This window comes from Sphaerodactylus townsendi, linkage group LG06, assembly GCF_021028975.2.
Source record: "Sphaerodactylus townsendi isolate TG3544 linkage group LG06, MPM_Stown_v2.3, whole genome shotgun sequence".
Taxonomy (NCBI): Eukaryota; Metazoa; Chordata; class Lepidosauria; order Squamata; family Sphaerodactylidae; genus Sphaerodactylus; species Sphaerodactylus townsendi.
In genome coordinates, this window is record NC_059430.1 from 100,304,520 (window position 1) to 100,326,058 (window position 21,539).

The 21,539-nt window shown below is 46.9% G+C and overlaps 1 protein-coding gene across 1 annotated transcript in view; it reads right to left on the reverse strand.

The window, feature by feature from the left end:
* The window catches only part of ADGRB2 (adhesion G protein-coupled receptor B2), a 183,511-nt gene that overhangs the window by 114,977 nt on the left and 46,995 nt on the right, over nucleotides 1–21,539 (reverse strand). Inside the window, exon 2 of the mRNA XM_048501614.1 lies at nucleotides 11,451–12,246. Coding sequence (XP_048357571.1) covers nucleotides 11,451–12,231 — 781 coding nt within the window. The 5' untranslated portion in view covers nucleotides 12,232–12,246. The remainder of the gene's footprint in view (nucleotides 1–11,450; nucleotides 12,247–21,539) is intronic.

A 21,539-nucleotide genomic window follows, 5' to 3' on the forward strand; every position in this document is an offset into this window, starting at 1 on the left:
TCATGAAATGGCTATCATTTAACTTCAATCCCTTCATTGTTCCGTCCTGAATCGAAGGCAGTGACCGCACCAGGAACTGGATGCACTACACTTCTGTAAGGTTGTAGACCTTGCTTGGGTACTGATTGGTACTGTATGTTATTTCTGGGCTCCACTATACCTGGCTGAAGGGGGAAACTGCTTTGGGTTCAAATGCTCTCACCTGGAGGCCCCTCCCACTCCAGGAACATAGATAACCAGCGTATCTGCTGGAAGCATACAATCTAGCCTCACGGACTATTTTTCTATCGCCAGAATTTTTTTTCCTGAAGCTTGCAACTCCTCCCAAGTCCCCTTACCCTGAGACTAAAGTGGAAAAGCTTCATGACCTTTTTCTGTTGTGGTCTGCCTGGGGACACATACAAGGATGTACTCCAAAGTGTGCAAAAATAATGAAAATGCACGTTTCTCAAGAAGGGTGAAGGAAACATCTTTGTGGTTAAATTTTCTAGTCACGCCTAAAAAATGTTTTGATCCTCTGAGAATTTCTTTGCTTTCTGCTAGAGGTAAGTGCAAACCTGGTGTCTGATGCCTTTCACCTCTCTGCTCTGAGAACCAGCGTGGTGTAGTGGTTAAGAGCAGGTGCACTCTAATCTGGAGAACCGGGTTTGATTCCCCGCTTTGCCACTTGAGCTATGGAGGCTTATTTGGGGAACCAGATTAGTTTATGCACTCTAACACATGCCAGATGGGTGACCTTGGGCTTGTCACAGTTCTTTGGAGCTCTCTCAGCCCCACCCACCTCACAGGGTATTTGTTGTTGGGATGAGGGGGAGGAAAAGGAGATTGTAAGCCCCTTTGAGTCTCCTTACAGGAGAGAAAGGGGGGCTATAAATCCAAACTCTTCTTCTTGTTAGACTGTGAGCTTAAACTGAGACCTCCCTTTCTTTGCCTGAGCCACAGAAGTGCTCTGTCTAGGAATGGCATTCTTGAAATAATCGCCAAAGCAAAACGGGAGGGTCTGTGGCTTGTGACTGGCATGCAGGAAGTACCAAGTTCCATATCTAGCCTCTCTAGTTAAAAGATCTTGGGGAGGGCTCTGTTGGGGACAATCTCTGACTGCTTGAAAGCCACTGTCAGACAGAACAGACAACTCTGGGCTGGATGGACCAAATGGTCTGACACAACGTAAGACAGCTTCCTATGTTCAGCACATTCATGGCTCAGAGGAACACAGCACAATAATCAAATCAGTTTTCTGCAGCTCGCTCTGAGCTCTGCTTTTCAGATAAGCTCCCAATTTGTTTTTAAGCCCAGTCTAAGGTGACCTACAGCCCTATATGGTTTGGAACCTTCATGCCTTAAGGACCGCCTATTTCTGTACAAACCTACCTGAACGCTACGGCCAACCTTTGAGTCCCTGACTCAGGTACCTCCGCTTACTGATTAGGTGGTATGTCAACCTGAGAGAGGGCCTTCTTAGACACAGCGTTATGAAATTCCCTCTCCTGACTTGTCCCCTTCTAACACTGTTTTCTTCAAGCAACTGAAGATTTATTTGTTTGTTTGTTTGCTTTGGCCTTTTCTCACTAAACCTTCCTTTCAGGCCTTATGTTTTAGTTGGTTGTTATTTTAGTGATACTTTTTCATTGGTTTTATGACAAATTTATATTATGCTGGTTTAGCTACTGGGGTGACCCTGATTGGGCAGAAAGGTGGGATATAAACATTGTAAACAGTACTCGTTTTACCTTGGCTGCCGTGGATGCACAAGCGTGGGGCAGGGAGAGAGGCAGGCTCAGTGCCGGCATCCAGCCGAGAGTGGGGATGGCTGCCCAGCTGCCGGTGTGAGCGAGTGATGTGCCTGGAGGAGGCAGGCCGGGCTATCCAGCGCCTTTCCTCCCCAAGCGTGATGGTTTCTCTTCTCTCTCCCTCACGTCACCTGGCAGCTGTTTATCAGGCTATGCGGAGCAGCAGGAAAACGGCTTTTTAGCTTAGTACCTCTAGGCAATGAAAGGAGGCCTGAATTGAGCAAGCTAGCAGCAGCAGACTTGCAGCAGCGAGCGATTGCGAATTGGTAGATTGCGCCCAGCAGATCGCAGTGCAACCTCGAGTGGCATGTGAGGGAGAACAACGAGGGGTCTGCTGCAGTAGGCCCAGTGGTAACAGGGATCCCCCCTCCTTTTCTTTTTGGAGCTTGGGCAGGAGATGCCAGGGAAAAGAGCAAAAAAGCCCCAGTGGGGGGAAGGAGCACCAATGGCTGGAGGGAACAGCATGGGCAGTGGGGCAGGAAGCCTGGGGGCTGGAGCAAGCCTGTGAACCACATGCCCAGACAGGGGCTGCTGATGGATCATACCGCCTGGCAGCAAGGGGAGTTCATCCAGAGGCCAGCACCCAGATGGCTCCCACTATCTTGCCGCTCTAGGGTTGGTGTTTCCCCCAAAGCATCGAGCTGGGGGGAAATAGTGTTTATTTTGCAAAAAGAAAAGGTGCAGGTCCTAATATGTAAGTGTGATGGACAGAGGAAGTTTTGCCTCTTCCTAAGAGGGACCAATGAGAGCTGACAGAAGGTTGAAAAGAGAAAGAGTTAAAAAAACAGCTGTTGGCAGTTGGCAGCTAAAGAGCTGAGCGGAAAAAGAAGATGACTGACTGAAATTGTGGAGCACTGCTGCTTAAAACGGGATGAAAACAATCAGTTTGTAAAAAAAGAATCCCAATTGTGAGAACAAAACCACAGTTCAAAAGTTTAATGGAAGCAGGGAAAGAAACATACACAAGTTAGATCCTGAGTCATAAAGATGATTCCATCACGCCTGAATAATCTTTATGACTCAGGATCTAACCCCCAATCCCAATCTCGATTTGAGGAGCCTTGAAAAGGCACCCATTCAGGACACGGCTGACTTGACATAATCTCAAATTCGTGAAGAGGTGGGTGCTGAAAATTCGAGAGGCAGGACATTAATGCTTGGCTTTGGCCCCTCCCCCGTCCGCAAGCTCATAAAGATGAGTTCAATTCCCAATGGCCCAGCATGTGATGAGTCTGCAAATAAAACAAGCTAATTCTCTCCCCTTCCTCCGGCTGCACATCCAGGTGCCTCCAGGTTTTAATTGAATGTCAAACATAATTTGAGGAAGGTAACGGAGAGTTCAAGCCACTGCCCTTCGAAAGCAATCACGGGGCTTGGCGACCGCAAATTAGCCCACACGCTTGCTGCAGCAAAATGCAAAGAAGTTGTACCCTTGCCCCAAGCGTTCTGGCTCAGCAGAGGAAAGGGTGTGAGAAGGGAGGCCTTCTGGGACAACAAACACTGCCAAGATGCAAAAAAGAAGGCAGAGGACAGTGCCGAGCTGCATCTAAGTGGCATGGCTTCATCCCCTCACTTTCTCCCCCCCCCCCCGCCCCAACTCTCTTTTAAACCATTAAAGTTGCCAATTTCACACCCTAGTTTACGATTAACCCACGTGACAGAATGGTATTCCAAAAACCCTTCTCCTGTCCTCAGGGCTGTTCAGACCTAGCAGAAGTAGCACAACTTGGATACATCAAAAGAATATGTAAGTTTCTGGATCACTGGCTGGGAGGGGTGATGGCTCAGTGACAGAGCATCTGCTTGGTATGTCAGTCCCCAGGTTCAATCCCCATCATCACCAGGTAGTAGGTGATGTGAAAGACCTCTGCCTGAGGCCCTGGAGAGCTGCTGACCTTGACCTTGATGGACTAATGCTCTGTTCATCTGAAAGCTAGCAGTGTGTAGTGGTTAACAGCAGGTGGACTCTAATCTGGAGAACTGGGTTTGATTCCTCCTCATGAGCGGCAGACTCTTATCTGGTGAACTGGATTTGTTTCCCTGCTCCTTCATATGAAGCCTGCCGGATGACCTTGGGCTAGTCACAGCTCTTCAGGACTCTCTTAGTCCCACTTACCTCACAAGATGACTGCCGTGGGGAGAGGAAACGAAGGCGTTTGTAAGTCACCTTCAGTCTCCTTACAGGAGAAAAAGGTGAGATATAAATCCGAGCTCTTCTTTTTCACGTGTGCCAGGGTACAATGGCTAATAGCATAAGATTCCTGTTTGAAGTCTGCATCAAATCACAACCTACACAGTAATTTAGTGAAGCTGCTTGCTGCATTCACACAACAAACTCCACACGTCCATCCCAGGTCCTGTTGATCAGACCAGCTCCGGTATTTTTGTGCTTAGAACTTAATTCCCTGGTCTGCACAGATCTGATTTGGAGAGAGGGGCGGATACATTTTAAAATTTCATTTATACCCTGACTTTCTCCCCAGTGGTAATTCAATGTGGCTTATAACCTTCTCTGTTTTATCCTCCCAATAATCCTGTCAGGTAGGTTCAGCTGAGAGTGTGTGTGACTGGCCCGAGGCCACACAACAAGCTTCCAGGGGAAAGTGGGGATCTGACACAAAGATTCTGTAAAATGAAAACTGGCCCCCTCAGATGCTGCCATAAATAAGAGGTCTGTTCACGAAAAGTACAAACAGTGCTCACGAGCCCTTCTTATGGCTTTGGAAAGCCAAGGCGCCAATAAAGCCTCACTGTGACATGACAGCAAAGTAACCAATTGCATCCCAGCTTTTCCCTGAGAAGATCAATGTGACATTGCAGCTTCAGGCAACGTCCCTGGGAGAGAGGCCAGGTCACCTGGTGAATGTTGTAGGTGAGCTGAAATTTAAGTCTTGAGTTTTCCCTGCACCTAATTCAATCCCCAAGCAGTTGCTACCATCTCATGTTATTGATCACATTTTAACCACTTCACTCTTATTCAGATGACGTTAGCAAAGATAATTGTCAATGGGTGAGTTCCACCACTTTCATCTTTATAAGAGCTGTCCAGAGAAGATTTAGGTGAGAGATTGAATCCTGCCACCAAACCATTCTGTTTCAAAATTTCTTTCTACCCTGCATTCCAGTTGCATTTCTTTCTACCCTGCATTCCAGACCAACATGCACCAGGGTGTGACAATTCAAATAGCAGGATCATGATTTTTTTTGCATGAGGTTTCACAAATTTGCACAAATCCCTCCTGCATATTATTAAAAACACAACACAAAAGACGTTTTAATACAATCCTATGCATGATCCCATCAAAATTGCGCTTTTTTTGCAGTGTTTTGTCAGTACTCACTTCAGTCATGCAGAAGGAGACAAAGCTGCAATAAGAATGACTTTGATTATGTGCTCCTGCATTGCAGGGGGTTGGACTTGATGGCCCTTGAGGTCTCTTCCAACTCTGTGACTGTAAGCAGTAATAAACTGGGTGTGCACCATGCTCGAGCAATGGAGGATTCCTATAAGGCATTTGTTCCCACTTCAGAAAGAACAGACAGTAATTCGGAACTCCAAAATCAAGGAAGAAACATAAAAAGAAGAATTTCCGAAGCCGTTGCTCTTATGCAAAAGATACTACCCAACTACTACCCCATTCCGTGAATCAGTGAGGGTGGATTATGAGAACGGAGAATTCTTACAGTCTCCATCCATTACCCCTCTCCAACAGTCAGAATGAGACCCAGCCAGGGGAAGATATCTGCTCAGACACAGTGAAGCCTCCCTGATTTGAGTAGTCCCACTTATTTCCAGCAGAAATGCTTATCCTGTTGGCAAATGCAGTTCAACAACACGTTGGGGCCTCTGCAGTTCCAGCTACCCTAAGGAGCCTTGTAATCCCCCATAGATTCAGCTCCCTTGGAAACATGTATGCTGCAACTACTAAAGGAAGGGATATCATGTTGAAAATGGTGCAAGCTTTTTTTCTGCTTCTCCGAAGAAGGAGGAGAAGGAGAAGGAGAAGAAGAAGAGGAGGAGGAGGAGGAGGAGTTTTATATCCCCCCTTTCTCTCCTGTAGGAGACTCAAAGGCTTACAATCTCCTTGCCCTTCTCCCCTCACAACAAACACCCTGTGAGGTGGGTGGGGCTGAGAGAGCTCCAAAAAGCTGTGATTAGCCCAAGGTCACCCAGCTGGCGTGTGTTGGAGTGCACAGGCTAATCTGAATTCCCCAGATAAGCCTCCACAGCTCAAGCTGCAGAGCGGGAAATCAAACCCGGTTCCTCCAGATTAGAATGCACCTGCTCTTAACCACTAGGCAACTGCTGCTCCTAGAGCCGTGGTGGCAAACCTTTGGCACTCCAGATGTTACGGACTACAATTCCCATCAGCCCATGCCAGCATGGCCAATTGAACATGCTGGCAAGGGCTGATGGGAATTGTAGTCCATAACATCTGGAGTGCCAAAGGTTCGCCACCACTGTCCTAGAGACTAGGTACAGTGGTGGCGAATCTATGGCACTCCAGATGTTCATGAACTACAATTCCCATCAGCCCCTGCCAGCATGGCCAATTGGCCATACTGACAGGGGCTGATGGGAATTGTAGTCCATGAACATCTGGAGTGCCATAGATTCGCCACCACGGGACTAGGACAAGGAGTAATGGAGTCAAGGTACAGGAAAAGAGATTTCTCCTTAAACATTCCTGGTCGTGAGGGCTGTTTGACAAAGGAGTGTGGTGGATTTTCCTTCTTTGGAGGTTTTTAAAGAGAGGTTGGATGGCCATCTATCAGCAGTGCTTTGATTGTGTACTCCTCCATAGCAGGGAGCTGGACTCAATGGCCCTTGTGGTCTCTTCCAACTCCATGATTCTACTTCATTGCCAAATTCTACCTCAAAACTTGAGAATCAACATAAGAGATTTTTTTCAGCTGGGATCAGGGTGGAGGGAAAGGGGAGGAGGGAGAACAGGCAGAGGACAAACCTATTGCTCCAGCCCAGCTAAAGATCAAGTCCTAAACACTGGTTATGCTGCATGATAACACAGAATCTGCATGCAGAATTGTAAATAAAGGATTTTGCAGGTAGGCAACAGCCAGGAGACGGGGAAGAGCAGAGATCATTCAGAAGACCAGATGACATAGAAACAGTGCTGACAAGAGACAAATGCATACTAGACGAAGGGAAGGCACTATGTTCACCAGCACGTCAAACGTCTTGCAGTGTCACGGGCATCAAGGCAGATGTTTGAGACGAGCCTGCTGGCCCAATGAGAAAGGTTTATTCCATTTTCGGCTCATGCTACTCTCTAATAAGCAAATGGCCTCATTCCGCCTGGTTAACAGTCTGGTCGGGCTGAAATGCAGCTCCTTTATATTCTGGCTTGGAATAACAGGCACCTGGGCTGTCACAGTCAAGGGTAATTTGCCACGGGAAAAGGGGTCATTTTCCCCATAAATTGTTTTTTACGTCTCCGTCATTGCAGAGTGACGGGAGCCCTGTGCTCTCTGGATCTTCACAAGCGAAGAGCAGAAAAGGTTGGTGGGGGAGATGCCGACGCAGTTCAGCTGAGGCAGTTTAAGAGGCGCCAGCTTCTCAGCTGGAAAGAGGACCCTGGACCTAAAACAGCTGGATGCATCTCAGCTTCTGCAAGATCCCCCCCGCCCCCCCTTTTAACAAAATCAGAACTTGGCATCACTCAACAGCAACCGACTGGCAGACTATTCAGGACAACGAAGGAAGCACTTCAGATAATGCCTTGTGAAATTCACCAACATAAGATGGGATGGTGGTCCCCTAGCTTAGACACACACACAAACACAAATTAGACAACACCATGGACAATAGTTTCATCAACAGGCATGAGTCATCACAGTTCATATACCCCAGAAGATCTGATCAGTGGGAACGATCAGTGACCTATTTGTGGGCATCTTGGAAATACTTGTGTAGTCAAAGCTGGGAATGAGATGAAGGAATTGACAGGCCTTCAACCTTACCTGGCAGGGTTAACTTTAACATGCCAGGGCTAAGAGAGAAAAATGGGGATTTAAAGTTACCTCTGTGTAATTCTATAGACCTTGGAAGGAAAGCTTTAAAAAGCTAAGTTCAAATCTCCCACTGAGATACGAATGGCTTGAAGCAAGCAACCATCTCTCTTCTCCACCAACCCCAAGTAGCCTTGAGGCTGTTTTTAGAACAGGATGAAAACTAGCTTTCACCCAGTACTAGTCTCCAGAACCCAGCTGGGCCATTTGTCGAGCTGCAGTGAAATCACGGAATTTTCATGAACATTTCAACAGCTTTCACTTGGGATGACCTATGGCGACGGAGCACAGCTGGGCGGGAAAGTGACTGACAAATGACCTGAGAGGTAAGAGATGGCCCAGGACGAGAGAAGGGAGAGGACTTCAACTCACTGATTAAGACTGAGTAATGAAAAAATAATAGTGAACAGAGCAGAGTAGACCAGGGGGGGCTATAGATTCTACTCACAGGATTCACATAACCGGCAAGCAAAAGCTCTAAATCTTCCACGTATTAAAACAGTCAAGAAACTGCTTCCTTGGCCAAATGGCTTATTCTGTCCCTCACTCACAACAGAAATACAGAATTTGCCCCCTTGCATAACAAACACGACAAGGGCTCCACCCCTCCATATTGTTAGAAGGCAGTGCCTTTTCTCCTCAGTACATGTCTCACTGCATCTTGAGTCTCAACCAGACAGCCTGTGAGGATAGCCCAGTCCCAGGGAGACTTGGGTTCAAAGCCCTGCTCAATCTTAAAACTCACCTTGGGCCATTTACTCACGCTGCCTGCTTACCCCATGTGATTGCATGAGGACAAAATGGAAAGAGGGCAAAACACAGCCTTGAAGGAAAGGAAGGCTAAAATTTGATGGGACGAAATGGAATCTCCCAATTTAAACGTGTTACCTTCATTTATATCCCGCCTTTCTCCCCGGTGGGGCCCAAAGTAGCTTACATAATTCTCCTCTTCTCCATTTATCCTCAAAATGAACCTGTGAGGTACTTTAGGCTGTGAAACTGCGACCGGCCTAGTCACCCAGCGAGTTCTCTTGGCAAACAGAGATTTGCAACTGGGTCTCCCAGATCCTAGTCTTTAGACTCTCACTGCTAAACCACACAAAGCTTCAGCGCAAGGAATGGCATTTGCTCCACATTCACGGCTGGCTAATCTTTTTACCTTCTTTCTATCCTCTTCCTTGCTGTCACATTTTAAACTGCAAGCTCCCAGGGGAAGAGACTTGGCACTTTTCCCAGTGTTGCTCAGAAAAGAACCGTTCACACTGATAGCACAATAACAACGCCAATCAATTGGATGCTACAGATCCATTCCACCAGCAGAGGCCTTTTCTCTGCCAGAAGTAGATACCTTGGATCGAGGAATGTCTCCTTATACTGTAGGAAAGAACTGCCAGAAGTTGGTCAGAGCTGCAAGATCACCTCTATAAACAATCCCAAAACTTGGATTTATTTATGCTCCCCCCCAAAAGGATTTATCATAGGTGTATCAGTACATGGAGATCTCAATTCAAATGTAACAAGGAATTCCAGACTGTCCACAACCCTGACTAGGACGTTTCTATTAGAAAAGACAATGAAATCTGCACACTGAAGATGCCTAGCCCTGTTCCAGTAGTTCACATGTGCACCAATATAGAGTTGAAAAGGAGGCAAGGCAAGTCTCTGATCTCGACAGGGACTGCCAATGCTTTTTCAAAGGTATCATCAGAAGCTAATCTGCAGTTTGGTAAAAGATTTGAGTCCAGCAGAACCCTAAAGATCTACAATATTTCCGGGGGATATCCAGAGTCAATACCCCGTTTCCCCCAAAATAAGACTTACCCCCAAAAAAACCCCTAGCATGATTTTTCGGGATTTTTGGAGGATGCTTGAAATATAAGCCCTACTCCGAAAATAAACCCTAGTTACAGATTCCCCAGCGCAGCTGATCTGGTCACGTGTGGGACACAAAATTATAGAAAAAATAAGACATCCCCTAAAAATAAGCCCTAACACATCTTTTGGAGCAAAATTTAATATAAGACCTTGTCTTATTTTCGGGGAAACACAGTACTGTTTTCATCTGATTTGACAAAGGGAGCGTTGACTCTTGAAAGTTTATACCCAGGAAATCTTGTTGGTCTTTGAGGTGCTACTGAATTAGAATCTTGCTCTTGTACTGCAGACATAGCGACTCACCTGAAACCAGCTTGGTGCAGCATCCGTTTTCAAGGTCTGAAGCAGGTCAAAGGATTGTTCGCTCAAGGAAATTGATCATGGAATTTTTTTTTACAAGCTAAGTGTAGCAGCTGTCTGAGTTTAATCTGAGTTTAATTAAACAGCTTCTGAATTGCATCACTTTGAACTGCAGGTGGGTTACAAATGTTCTTGAGATCAAAACATCCCTTGCACACAGAAAGAAGGCTTGTCAGGGAAAATGTGAGCCTTCTCCCTGCTTTTCCATATGCAGGGCGTTATGGAATATCCGTTCAGTCACATACGCTTTTCACTTGTAGCCAGAACTACTGTAACCCAGGAACAGTCGTTTTTAGTTCATGGGATGCTTGTGACGCCTCAGATAGCACACAAAACTTGAATGAAAGGTTCCCCAAGCTTGTTTGGAAGCTGAGCAGAGTCAGCAACAGCCTGCTCTAGGAAGGGAGACTGCCATAGAAGACTGGGGTTACTATGCAGAGTAAGGCAAACCACCTCTGCAATTCACATGCCTGGAACACCTTGTGGATGGTGTCACCATGAGACTGCTGCAGCTTAACAGCATGATCTTTCTACTAAAGGCAGAAATGTGCGGGGGGGGGGGGGCAAATTGTTGGGCTAGTTTCTGTTCTGCTAATCTAAATGTCCCCTCCACTATGTTCCCTACAGAGGTTGACACAGATACCTTAAAGGTATTTTGGTCACTTTCCTGCTTTATGGGGAGGGGTTGAAATGGAGGAAAAGCAGCTCCATGGCCCAATATTATAGGGGCTGTCACTGCTCTGAGCACTGCCATTTAAAAGGGGTATATCTGAGGTAAGGACCTCCCCTATATCTTCTGGCAACAATTAGAAGGCATGGGTCTCTTCCCTCCGTACAACCAAAGGTTTTTGTGCAGGACATAATGAACACTCCTTGCAGATTTGGCTTATAGCTTGCCTCCAACCGGAAACATTTTCCCCAGTCGCTATTTAAAAAAAAAATTTAATCTGAAGAGGGGAAAGGAAGCCATCACGGTGTAGTCCTATCATGTCAGAGCTCAGAAGCTAAGCAAGGTCGGTACTTAGATGATGAGACCACCAAGAAAGGCTCTGCAGAGAAAGGCAATGGCAAACCATCTCTGCTTTGCACTTACCTTGAAGGCTACTTGCTAGAGTTGCCATAAGTCGGCTGCAATTCGGCAGCACTTACATGCGTAAGCTGAAGAGGAGTCCTGTGGAACCCAAAAGTTTGCTAATAACTTTGCCAGTTTGGACTGGTTGTAATAAAGAGGTAGGGTTTTTTTGTTCCCATGTGTGAAGAAGAGGTTCAATATAATGTTAGCAACTACGAGGAACAATTGTAAATTAAATTATCCCATACTGGTCCCTGAACGACAACGCAAACACCTCTACAGTTGCCATGTTACCCACCTGCCCCACATCCACAACCACTTACCATATTTAATCACTGGAGCGTATACATCATTCGCATTCCCAGAATGCAATTCAGTCACGCAGCACTCACTGTTGCTGCTGCCGCTGGGAGCGGAAGGAGTCAGAGCATTGGAGAGCGTCTGGTTCTGCTGCGGAGGGGCAGGAAGCGGTTGAGGGGGCTGGCAAACGCAGCCTGTTTGTGAGAGGCCACAGGGCTGACCAGTGCCAAGACGGAGGCACTCCTCCAGCCAGCGGCACAAGATGCTGCAGGTGAACTGGCTCGAGTTGTTGTTGTTGATCAGGAGGACTTCCACAAAGCGGAACTCCACGGCCTCCGGAGGCAGCAAGCGGGTGGCTGCCTCAGGCTCTTCTGCCAGGCACAGCTGGACAAAGTTCTTGTCAAAATGAAAAAAGGTGAACGGGCCTCCCCCTTGGCAAAGCTCCAACCTGACATCCCCTTCTTCCTCCTCCTCGTCCTCTCGAGGCAGGGACGTCACTTCTGGCTGGCTGCAGGTATCATTGGAGAGGTAATGATCCAGTGGCAGAACCATGGGCGAGTAGTGGGTGCACACCTGTTCTTCCCGGTTGAACCTGAGGTACAAGGAGTATTTGGTCGGGTCCGGGTTCTCCAGGGTCCACGAGCAGCCGGTGGAGACAGTGGGAAAGAGGTCCTTCAGGGAAAACGAGCCGTAGAGGACCCCGGAGGCCAAGGCGGAGCAGGCGCTGGGAGCTGGGTCGAAGGCCTGGGACAGCCACAGGAGACACGATATCACAGACAGTAAGAGTGGTCCAGCAGGGTTCATCCTATGACATTTGCCCTAGGAAAGAGACCACACAGAGACAAGCAGTTAGGGACAGGGTCAGAACCTGAGGAATACATGTGAAGTTGCCTTGTGCTGAACCAGACTCGGGACCATCAAAGTCAGCACCATCTACTCAGTACTGTCTACTACAGGTTGCCAGATCTCAGGAAAGATCTTATACTTCACCTTCTACCTGATCCTTCTCATTGGAGATGCTGGAGATTTGAGGCCTTTGGCATGCCATGCGGATGCCCCACCACTGGAACCATGGCGCCTCCCCCTTCAACTTAACCTGGTTGTCTGCAGTATGGCTGAATGCAGAAACACAGGCCTATTACTCATGGAACACTTACCTTGGGCCTCTAACTGTGTGGTGGGGCTGAAGCGTGGTCTCCTTGCATTTCTCTGTTTACATGTGAGGAGGCAGCCCAGTCCTCCCTGCAGCTAGTCTCAACTGACCTCTGTTTCCTGGCTCTCTTAACTCCACCCCACTTAAAGGCACAGATCTCATAACAGTAGTCCCAATACTATAGCGCTGATATTCTCCCCGCCCCTTTCCCCTCCACACACACGCTCTTAACACAGTAAGGAGACCCTTACCGCCCCAGCCTCTCTCTCGCTGCTGCCGCAGGAGAGAGGCTTGTTTTTAAAAGAAGCTTGTCTGAAAAAAAATGTTTTTAAAAGCCCTCCCAATCATCTGGGAGTACAGAAAGGGACCCGAAGCAACTTAGGTTACTCTTCTCTATTTTATCCTCACAACAACCCTGTGATGAAGATTACGCCAAGAGTGTGTAACTGGTCGAAGCTCATCCAGGGAGCTTGAATGGGTTTTTTTAGAGGCAGGTCTCCCAGATCCAACACTCTGGCTGATATACAACATTAAACTGAGGACCCTTTCAGTCCTGGAAGAGACGGAATAGTGGTCATAAGAAGAGGTCTGAAATTCTTTCCTCCACCAGTATTAACACCACGGTCAGTCTCACATGGGAGAAAGGGCCCTCACCTCTGAGGTGAAGTCCTCATGAACTGCACTGCTTCTCAATTAAGGGTGGAAGCGGGTGCCAAGGGTGGAAGAGAAACCAGAAAAGGACTGGCAGGGACGGAGCAAAGGGTAACTGTGCCCGGGGCACACGTGAGCCCCGCGCCCCTGCCACACCCCGGAACTCCCCTTCCACATCCTTGCCACGCCCCTTCTACACCACTGCTCACTGGCACATTCAAGTATATGTCTCTGCCTGCCTCCTAACCAGCTTCTTGAAAACTGGGCTAGGTCAAAGTTTTGCCAAACTAACTTACCAGCACTTACAATAAACATCACGATAATAATGAAGAAAGAACCTAAGAGCATGTTCAAAGTGCATCTCTAGGAAAGATAATGTGAGAATTTGCAGAGGCTATTTCCCCTCAGTACAGCAACCAAACTACATACACTCATCTTTCCTATTTATTTTACATTGGACTAGAATATTCTCCCTAAGATACTAAATTTCCACAGACAGGAAGTATTTAGACTGGTGAGTATTCAAACACACAATGCTCCATTTCATTCTAATTAGGTTTGATATCTATAGGGAGTTCATCATTTAGATACATTCGGATACATCAGTTACATGGTTTTCTTCCCCAATCATATGGCTTTCTTCTAGTCTCTGACCCCCCTGACACTGCTGCTTCGATTTTGAAAGGCATCCATTAAAAGGGGGGGGGGGAGGAGAGATTTTTTAAAATTCAGATTTACTACTTGGTTGTCTCAATGTGCTTTTGGTGCATGTCTATGAATCCAGCTAATCTCGCTGTTACTTTGTGCAAACCCTTCTTGAATAGTTGCTGTTGATTGTGCAGACATAGAAAAGAGACTATTCAATCTCTCTGTTGTCAGTAATTTAAAGGATATACCTGCCCAGGCAGGTGCAAAAAGGCAAGAAACTGAAAGCAACTGCTGTGCTTTATACAAATCAGACAATTTAGCAGCTCAGAGAACCATAACCCAAGGGGGGGGGGGTGAAGATGGGGAAGCCCTACTCTTTCACTAGTAGAGGAGAAGACTTCATTCCTAGACCAGGTAAATGCTACAGCAAGCGCCAATGTCCAGATCATTACGGCTTTGGCACAAAGCTGATCAACACAGCACTATGCTCAAGGTGAACTTCAGTAGGGAACATCAAGGAAGTTCAACCAGCAGGCCGCCTTGCATGTAATCAAAGAAGTTCAGAAGTTTTGTTCACCAAATTGTTCTTAGCTAGCCCCCCTGCATCTTGTAATGGTAAAAGCCTAGAGGACAATTTCCAAATGTATGGATCAACCCACAATCCATCCGATAAGAGTGTCTGGTGAACACCTTATTTTTCTATGTTTAAGGAAAATTCAAGGTCACTGGAAGAAAATCAACCCAAGCAGGTTGCTGTAATCCCTGCCACTGCCTTTCAAACAACTGCCAGGAAGAACTCAGTGTAACCTGACAGCTGCACTTCAGCTGGTTCAACACATGGAATCATAGAGTTGGAAGAGACCCCAACGACCATCAAGGCCAACCTCCTGCAATGCAGGAACACACAATCAAAGCACTCCTGACAGATGGCCATCCAGCTTCTCTTTAAAAACCTCCAAAGGAGACTCCACCACACTTCTAGGCAGTGTATTCCTCTGTCAAACAGCCCTTAATATCAAGAAGTTTTTTCTGATGTTTAGGTGGAATCTCTTCACCTTGAACCCATTATTCCTGGTCCTAGTCTCTGGAGCAGCAGAAAACAAACTTGTTCCCTCACCAACATGGCATCCCTTCAAATATTTAAATATAGCTATCATCTCCCCCCTTAACCTACTCTTCTCCAGACTAAACATTTCCAGCTCCCTAAGTCTCTCTTTGTACGGCATAGATTCCAGACCTTTTACCATTTTGGTTGCTCTCCTCTGGACCCGTTCCAGCTTGTCAATATCCTTCTTGAATTGCGGTGCCCAGAACTGTACGCAATATTCCAGGTGAGGTCTAAGCAATGCAGAATAGAATTAGATCCCTTGATCTTGACACTATACTCCTATTGATACAGCCCAGGAATTATTACATGCTCTGTGTTGTGTGTTAGCGGAAAAGTTCCTAAGACTTAACATATATACTCAAGTATAAGTCGACCCGAATATAAGCCAAGGCACCTAATTTTACCAAAAAAACCTGCGAAAACTTATTGAGTTTAAGCCTAGGGTGGGAAATGCACATAAGAACTGGACAACAAGGGGATTGCTGCAGCCTGCTAAGGGCTCGGATCTCTGCAGCCTGCACTGGGCTTGGCTCCAGTCTGGATCCAAGCCCGGCGCAGGGTGAAGCCTGGCTCGCTACCCTCCGCCCTCCATCTGAGGCCCCGCAGGGTCTCCGATGGAGGTAGGGAGGGGATCTCTCCAGCCTGTGGGGGACTCGGATCCAGCCTGGCCAGCTTCCCCCTCCTCACTCGAGTATAAGCTGAGGGGGGCTTTTTCAGCACAAAAAATGTGCTGAAAAAGTCGACATACTCGAGTATATACGGTAACCCTTTACCAAGCAACACATACACATACTAGAGACTTGGCCAAGATTCTCTTTAAGACAGCAAGCACAGAGGAACTTCCCACCTGCTCAAGTTCCAGAGCCTTCCTTCCTTCTGCCCTGCTGCATTTCTGTATAATCTACAAAGTTCCTCAGTGCAAGCAAGATGGCCACAGGGAAGTGCTGTAGGCTCATAAAGACTTCTACCCTGGCCATCTAAAGTCCTGCCAGGCAGAGCGTTAAGAAGCTGGGAGATTTCCCAGCCTGACAAAGGAACAGGAAGCCCTGCCAGACTGGTAAGAAAAGGTACTGGCAACAGATGACTAAATGTTTTCAGTTCCTAGATGCCAGCATAAAAATTTTGTTATTAAGGAAGAATCATTTAGCTTTTTTTTCCCCCAGCATCCATCCTAAATGAGGCTGAATCAAAGTTATTATGTTATCATCCTCTTTAGCTGGGCTTATTTACATATTTATTTAGTTTAATAGCTAAGTAGCTTCTTCAGTAGGAACTAATGGAGAGAAGATGTATGCGGAACGGCTTTTGATGGCTGCCGGTTACTAACTATTAGGGATGCTGGCTGGCCAGGGCTGGGGCCGGCACCAGTGTCCTGGGAGGGTGGAGAGAAATGGTTGGGAGACCAGGCCTGTAACCAGCAAAGGAGAAAGAAACAGGAATTTTGCAGCTGGCTAGAAGAAGCAGCTTTTGATGTTGTGCTAGTGGGAAATATTGAGATGTTTCTCAATACTACTGGCTTTCAGAGGAACTGATGCTTTGTGTCTAGATGCCCACTTTCTCCTCCACGCTCTTGTTAAATAATGAAAATGAAGAGGCATCACGTGGAGTTTTCTGCTGGAGTTCTGCTGGAGTTTTACCTGAGCAAGGATCTGGAGGAGCAGTAAATCTAAAGGTACCTTTCTCTAGGCATCCCAACAACTTGGGACTGCTCAACTCTCTTCAGCCAGGTCAATGCGCTTGCTTTTCTGACTTCAATGACCAGGTACTCTCAGGCAGGTGCAAACTCCAAGATTTCATCCACACGATCCAGTGGCTCTGCCCATACTAAAGGAAAAGTGAGCTATCAAGTCGCAAATGATTCATGCGAACCCATGAAATTCCACCTCTGGGATTTTCAAGGATGTTTGCCATTGCCTTTCTTTGCTGAGTACCCGTCTTCCTTGGTTCTCTCTCATCCAATAACAACGCTGCTTAGTTTCCAAGGTCTGAAGAGATTGGCCTAGTCTGGGCAATTAGAGTTGACCACATGAACCCCTGTGCAAATGAAAACATCAGAGCTGGCTTAAGATTTGAACGACTCACGATTTCACCCTAAGCACAACTCCAAATGAGATCTGCAGTTTCTCATTTAGGCAAGGTGTCAGTTGTAAATTATGAGCCCAGAAGAAAAAAAAATGTCTTCCAATAAGACAAGAAAACTTCTCAAGGGCATCTCTGCCAAAGACAAAGCACAGATGCAGCAGACTGTCTTCTAACTGTGGTGGCTAGTTCACAGGTGCAGAGTCACCACCTGGGTGAGAAACATGCACATAGGAACCAGCTCTTGAATACTGTGGGTGGGCAAGAGGGAATATAGAATAGAGGGAGCCAGGCCTATGGAATTCCAGGAGAATGTAGCTCCAACAGGAACGATTCATCTGCAAACTAAACAGCTAGCCCTCCTGAAAAGCTTGGCTCAGCATGTACTGACACATATACCCTTTTACAGTGAATGAATTATGGCTCTTTAAATCGATCCAATAAAGACAGCCACCATCTTTGTGGAGCCCTGGCTGGCAGCTACTTTTCTAGAGGAGCTGTATTTTGAACAGAGCAGGGCTGAAAAGGCCAGTGACTCTCTTCCTCCTGTGCCAAGAGGCATGCAAAGACCTCTAACCTTTTCCTTCCTAGGGCCAGCTGCTGAAATGCAGAAGGGGAGATTGAGCCACAATTGAAATTTGCATGTCTGTACATGTGTGTGTCAGTGTGAACCCTTTATCTGTGCCTCAGAAGAAGCAGATAAGATAAGGGACGGAGCAAGGGGGGAAAGTGCCAGGTGCACTGGTGCATCCTCCGCTCCCGCCCCGCCCTGCAACGCCCCCACCCTGCGCCTGAAGGGGTGTACGACCAGTGCGTCGCCCCCTCCTTCCCCCTTGGAGCTACGCCTCTGGATAAGATGCACAGTTAAAAGGGAAGAAGTCCACTAATGCCTCTGCGATCATCCCCACTACACAGGAGGAAGTTTGCTTGTATCTGGGGCACCTGTGGAAGAAAAAAGACAAAGTGCCTAACAGAAAGATGAAATCTGGGACTATGCAGTGGGCCAAATGGGGCTGCTAGTAGACTAGCTTTACTCTGCAGAAGATCTACAAATCCCAGGTTCCCGAGCACCCAGAAATTTCACTGTGGCACCCAGTATTTTCAGCAATGAATGTACTGTAGTGTATCTCAGCAATCCACAGTGGAAGTACAAAGTTTATTTATTATTTCAGATCAGAATATGTTTTGGCATCTAGCTCAAAAATGCAGCTATGTGAGTATTTGTCGCTGATTTATTTATATGTTAACTGTATACTATTCAGTGGTGGGTGAATTCATTTCTTTTTCTCCCCCCCCCCTTTTTATTTACATACTAATTTTTATTGATATATTTTCCAAATATACATACAACTTTCATATCATTTATATTCAGTATTATCATATGTTCAATCTAAACATTTATCAAGAGATGAATTCAGTATCTTAAGCAATTGCTTTCAATCCGGGCAGGGGGGCGAAGTGCAACCTGGAAGCAGCGCATGCCCACCCTGATACATTTGCCCACCCTGTTAGTGTAAGTGGCACCTATGCTGATGGGGAGGGCAAACAGGGTGGTGGGCAGAAGCCACACAGCTCCATGACATTCGACCCAGAAGAGACTGCCTCTGCCAGAACTGTGCTGGCAGAACTGAGGAAACCAGTGCAACTGGGGATGGGCTAAGAGTGTTCCCAAGGGGGGAGTCCACTTCAGTTGCCTTCCACGGGCTTTTGGCCTGGAAACTCCCCTACCCCCCGGCTGCAGACTTACACCATGGGAAATTATGGCATAAGTCAGTTTGGCCTATGGGACTATTTGGACAACAGGAAGGTTTTTGAATATCCCTTCTTCCCTCATCATCTGAACCCCCTTTGGAGGTGGCATGGTGCTGCCTTCGCCACACCATCCCCAGCTGCTCAGAGCTCCGCTCCTTCCCGGTCTGGATTGAACTGTAGGTCTACCAGGAAATTAAATGGAGATTTTTAAAAGTAATAACAAAGTTATGAGAAATTCAGGGATGCTAGGGCAAAAAGCTAGCCTTGCGTCATGGTGATGATAGCTAGAGTTGGTAGTGGAAAGTGTTGTCAAGTTGCAACGGATTTATGGCAACCCCTCAAGGGTTTTCAAGGTAAGAGATTAATAGAGGTGGTTTGCCATCTCTGCATAGTAACCCAGGAATTCATGATCTTCATCCAAGTACTAACCAGAACTAACCCTGTTTAGTTTCCAATATCCACCAACCAGAGTTACATTATATTTATTTATAAACAGCCCTTCTGTTATAGCTTTAATACTATTCTGAGAAACTGTGAAGAGTTTAGGATTAGGTTTGGTGGTAGCAATCTTTAGAAAATATGGTTGTATGGTTGTTAAAATACAAAACCCTGAAGCTGAAAAATGAGTCTAGCTCCAAAATTCTTGGACTGGTTCCTTGAACCCCAAGAAATGTATGACTACAGTATCCAGTCTCCTTCGAGGACAGACGAGGCCTTGGGCAATCAGACAGCAGACACATAAAATCTTCCCTGCCCAAGTTATTTTCCACTAAGGCAGGGGTCCCCAAACTTTTTAAACAGGGGGCCAGTTCACTGTCCCTCAGACTGCTGGAGGGCCGGACTAAAAAAAACTATGAACAAATTCCTATGCACAAATGATTGTAAAATGTTTGATTTCACCTTTCAGCCTTTCTGTCATGGTCTATTTTTAGAACAGTGACCAAAGTATGTCAAGTACAGGGTGGGCTCCAAATATTGTAGGGGAGGCTGTGGAATACCTTCCCCCGTAAAAAAAAAAAAAGCAGAACTTTCCCAATGAAGCATTCCATCTAACCCAGGATCAGGTATCTTCCTGGGTTCTTTCCTCCCTAGCAGCCAGCGAGCGATTCGCCAGCCTGGCTGATGCCAATGGGAGTGAGGCGGAACAGAAAGCCTGAGAGTAACACATGGAGTAGCTGAGAGGGAAGGGCGGAGCAGGCGTTGCCACATGAAAGGTTTCCAACTCTGGGTCAGAAAATTCATGGAGATTTGGGGGTGCCATCATGTAACTGGAATCAACAGCCGTTGGGGCCGGTTCCTCCTCTCCCTCGAGCCTCCACTGCACATGAATGGAGCCATCGCCACCATGCCTGGCGGGCCGGATAAATGCCTTCAGGGGGCCACATTTGGCCCCCGGGCCGTAGTTTGGGGACCCCTGCACTAAGGCATCCTGCACTAGCTTCGGAACTGGCTTCTACAGATGGTCTGACTTCTACAGGTCCCCTCTTAGATACACAGGCAAGCAGAAGAATTATGTGAGCAGAACGCCCCAGCACATGTGCAAATCTCTCAAATCTGGAAGGAAAAAGAAAATATTGCACTGATGGAATTACTGAGGAGGGATTCCCCCAAGGAGTTTAGCAGGACAGCAGATACATATCGCAGTATAACTACCTCTGAACATGGCTGAAGTGTTCCACCAGTAAGGTAGACTTCAGCCAATGCTGGCCCTGTGTGGCCCTGTATGAGCATCCAGCCTGAAGGAGGCTGTTTTTTATCATTCCTGAAACTCCCCTGGAGTTCAAGCAGATGGAGCACCAACCCTAGACAACCATGACGAAGAGATCTTCATGTCTTACTCTAATCCAGAGCACACACTCCCACTCATGTGTCAACGCACTATTCCCTTGCAAGCCCCTTTCCAAAACAACACAGTGCCACTCTGTTGACATCTGAGTGCAAAATTGTATGCTGAAGTCATGCTGCTTAAAGCTTTGCCAGTCAACTCTGCACTCCCTTTCATATGCACTGTTAAGGGCAACTTCTTTCATTTCTTCGGAGCTGTCCTTGGTCCTACAGGCCTTGCTATTGAAATGGCAACCTATTACACTGCCAGCTACCTATTGCTAGACAAGTCTGGCAACTACTCTCAATCCTTGATTGTGGCTGGTCCTGTTCTCAACCATTCCATCCCAACTGAGTAGCAAAACAAGGAGCTCTGAAGAACACAGAAATCTACATCACTGGCCTGCCTCATTCAGTCATCCTTTAAGGTCTCCAACTGATCCTTACCCTTCCGGCAATCCGAGATCCTTTTAGCTGGATCTGCGCTGTGTTCATATGCTCTACCTCTATCACTGTCTCAAGGTATCACACGTAGTTGGGGTTTGCTTAGGTGGGTTACAAGTGGGGTTGGCTTGTGCCAGAATAAAATCTGCAGGACCTTCAAGGAGGTTCTCTCAAATCTAACCCTCCCCATATCTTCCCCCACATGGGGGTAAAAAAATCCGAAATCCTTGCAAACCTTTGCTACATACAAATGAGAAACTTTGGCCATCATCAGCCTCTGGACCCTCAGCTCCCTGCCAAACTGTCCAGCCTGCCATCATTATGGGCCCCCTGAACACTAGCAAAGCTTCAATTGGCAGGAGAGCGCAGAAGGCAGCAGACCAACCATGTGCACGCACACATACCCACACAAATAAAAGCACTTCCTTTTTCTAAATTTAGAGCCCTCTAGGC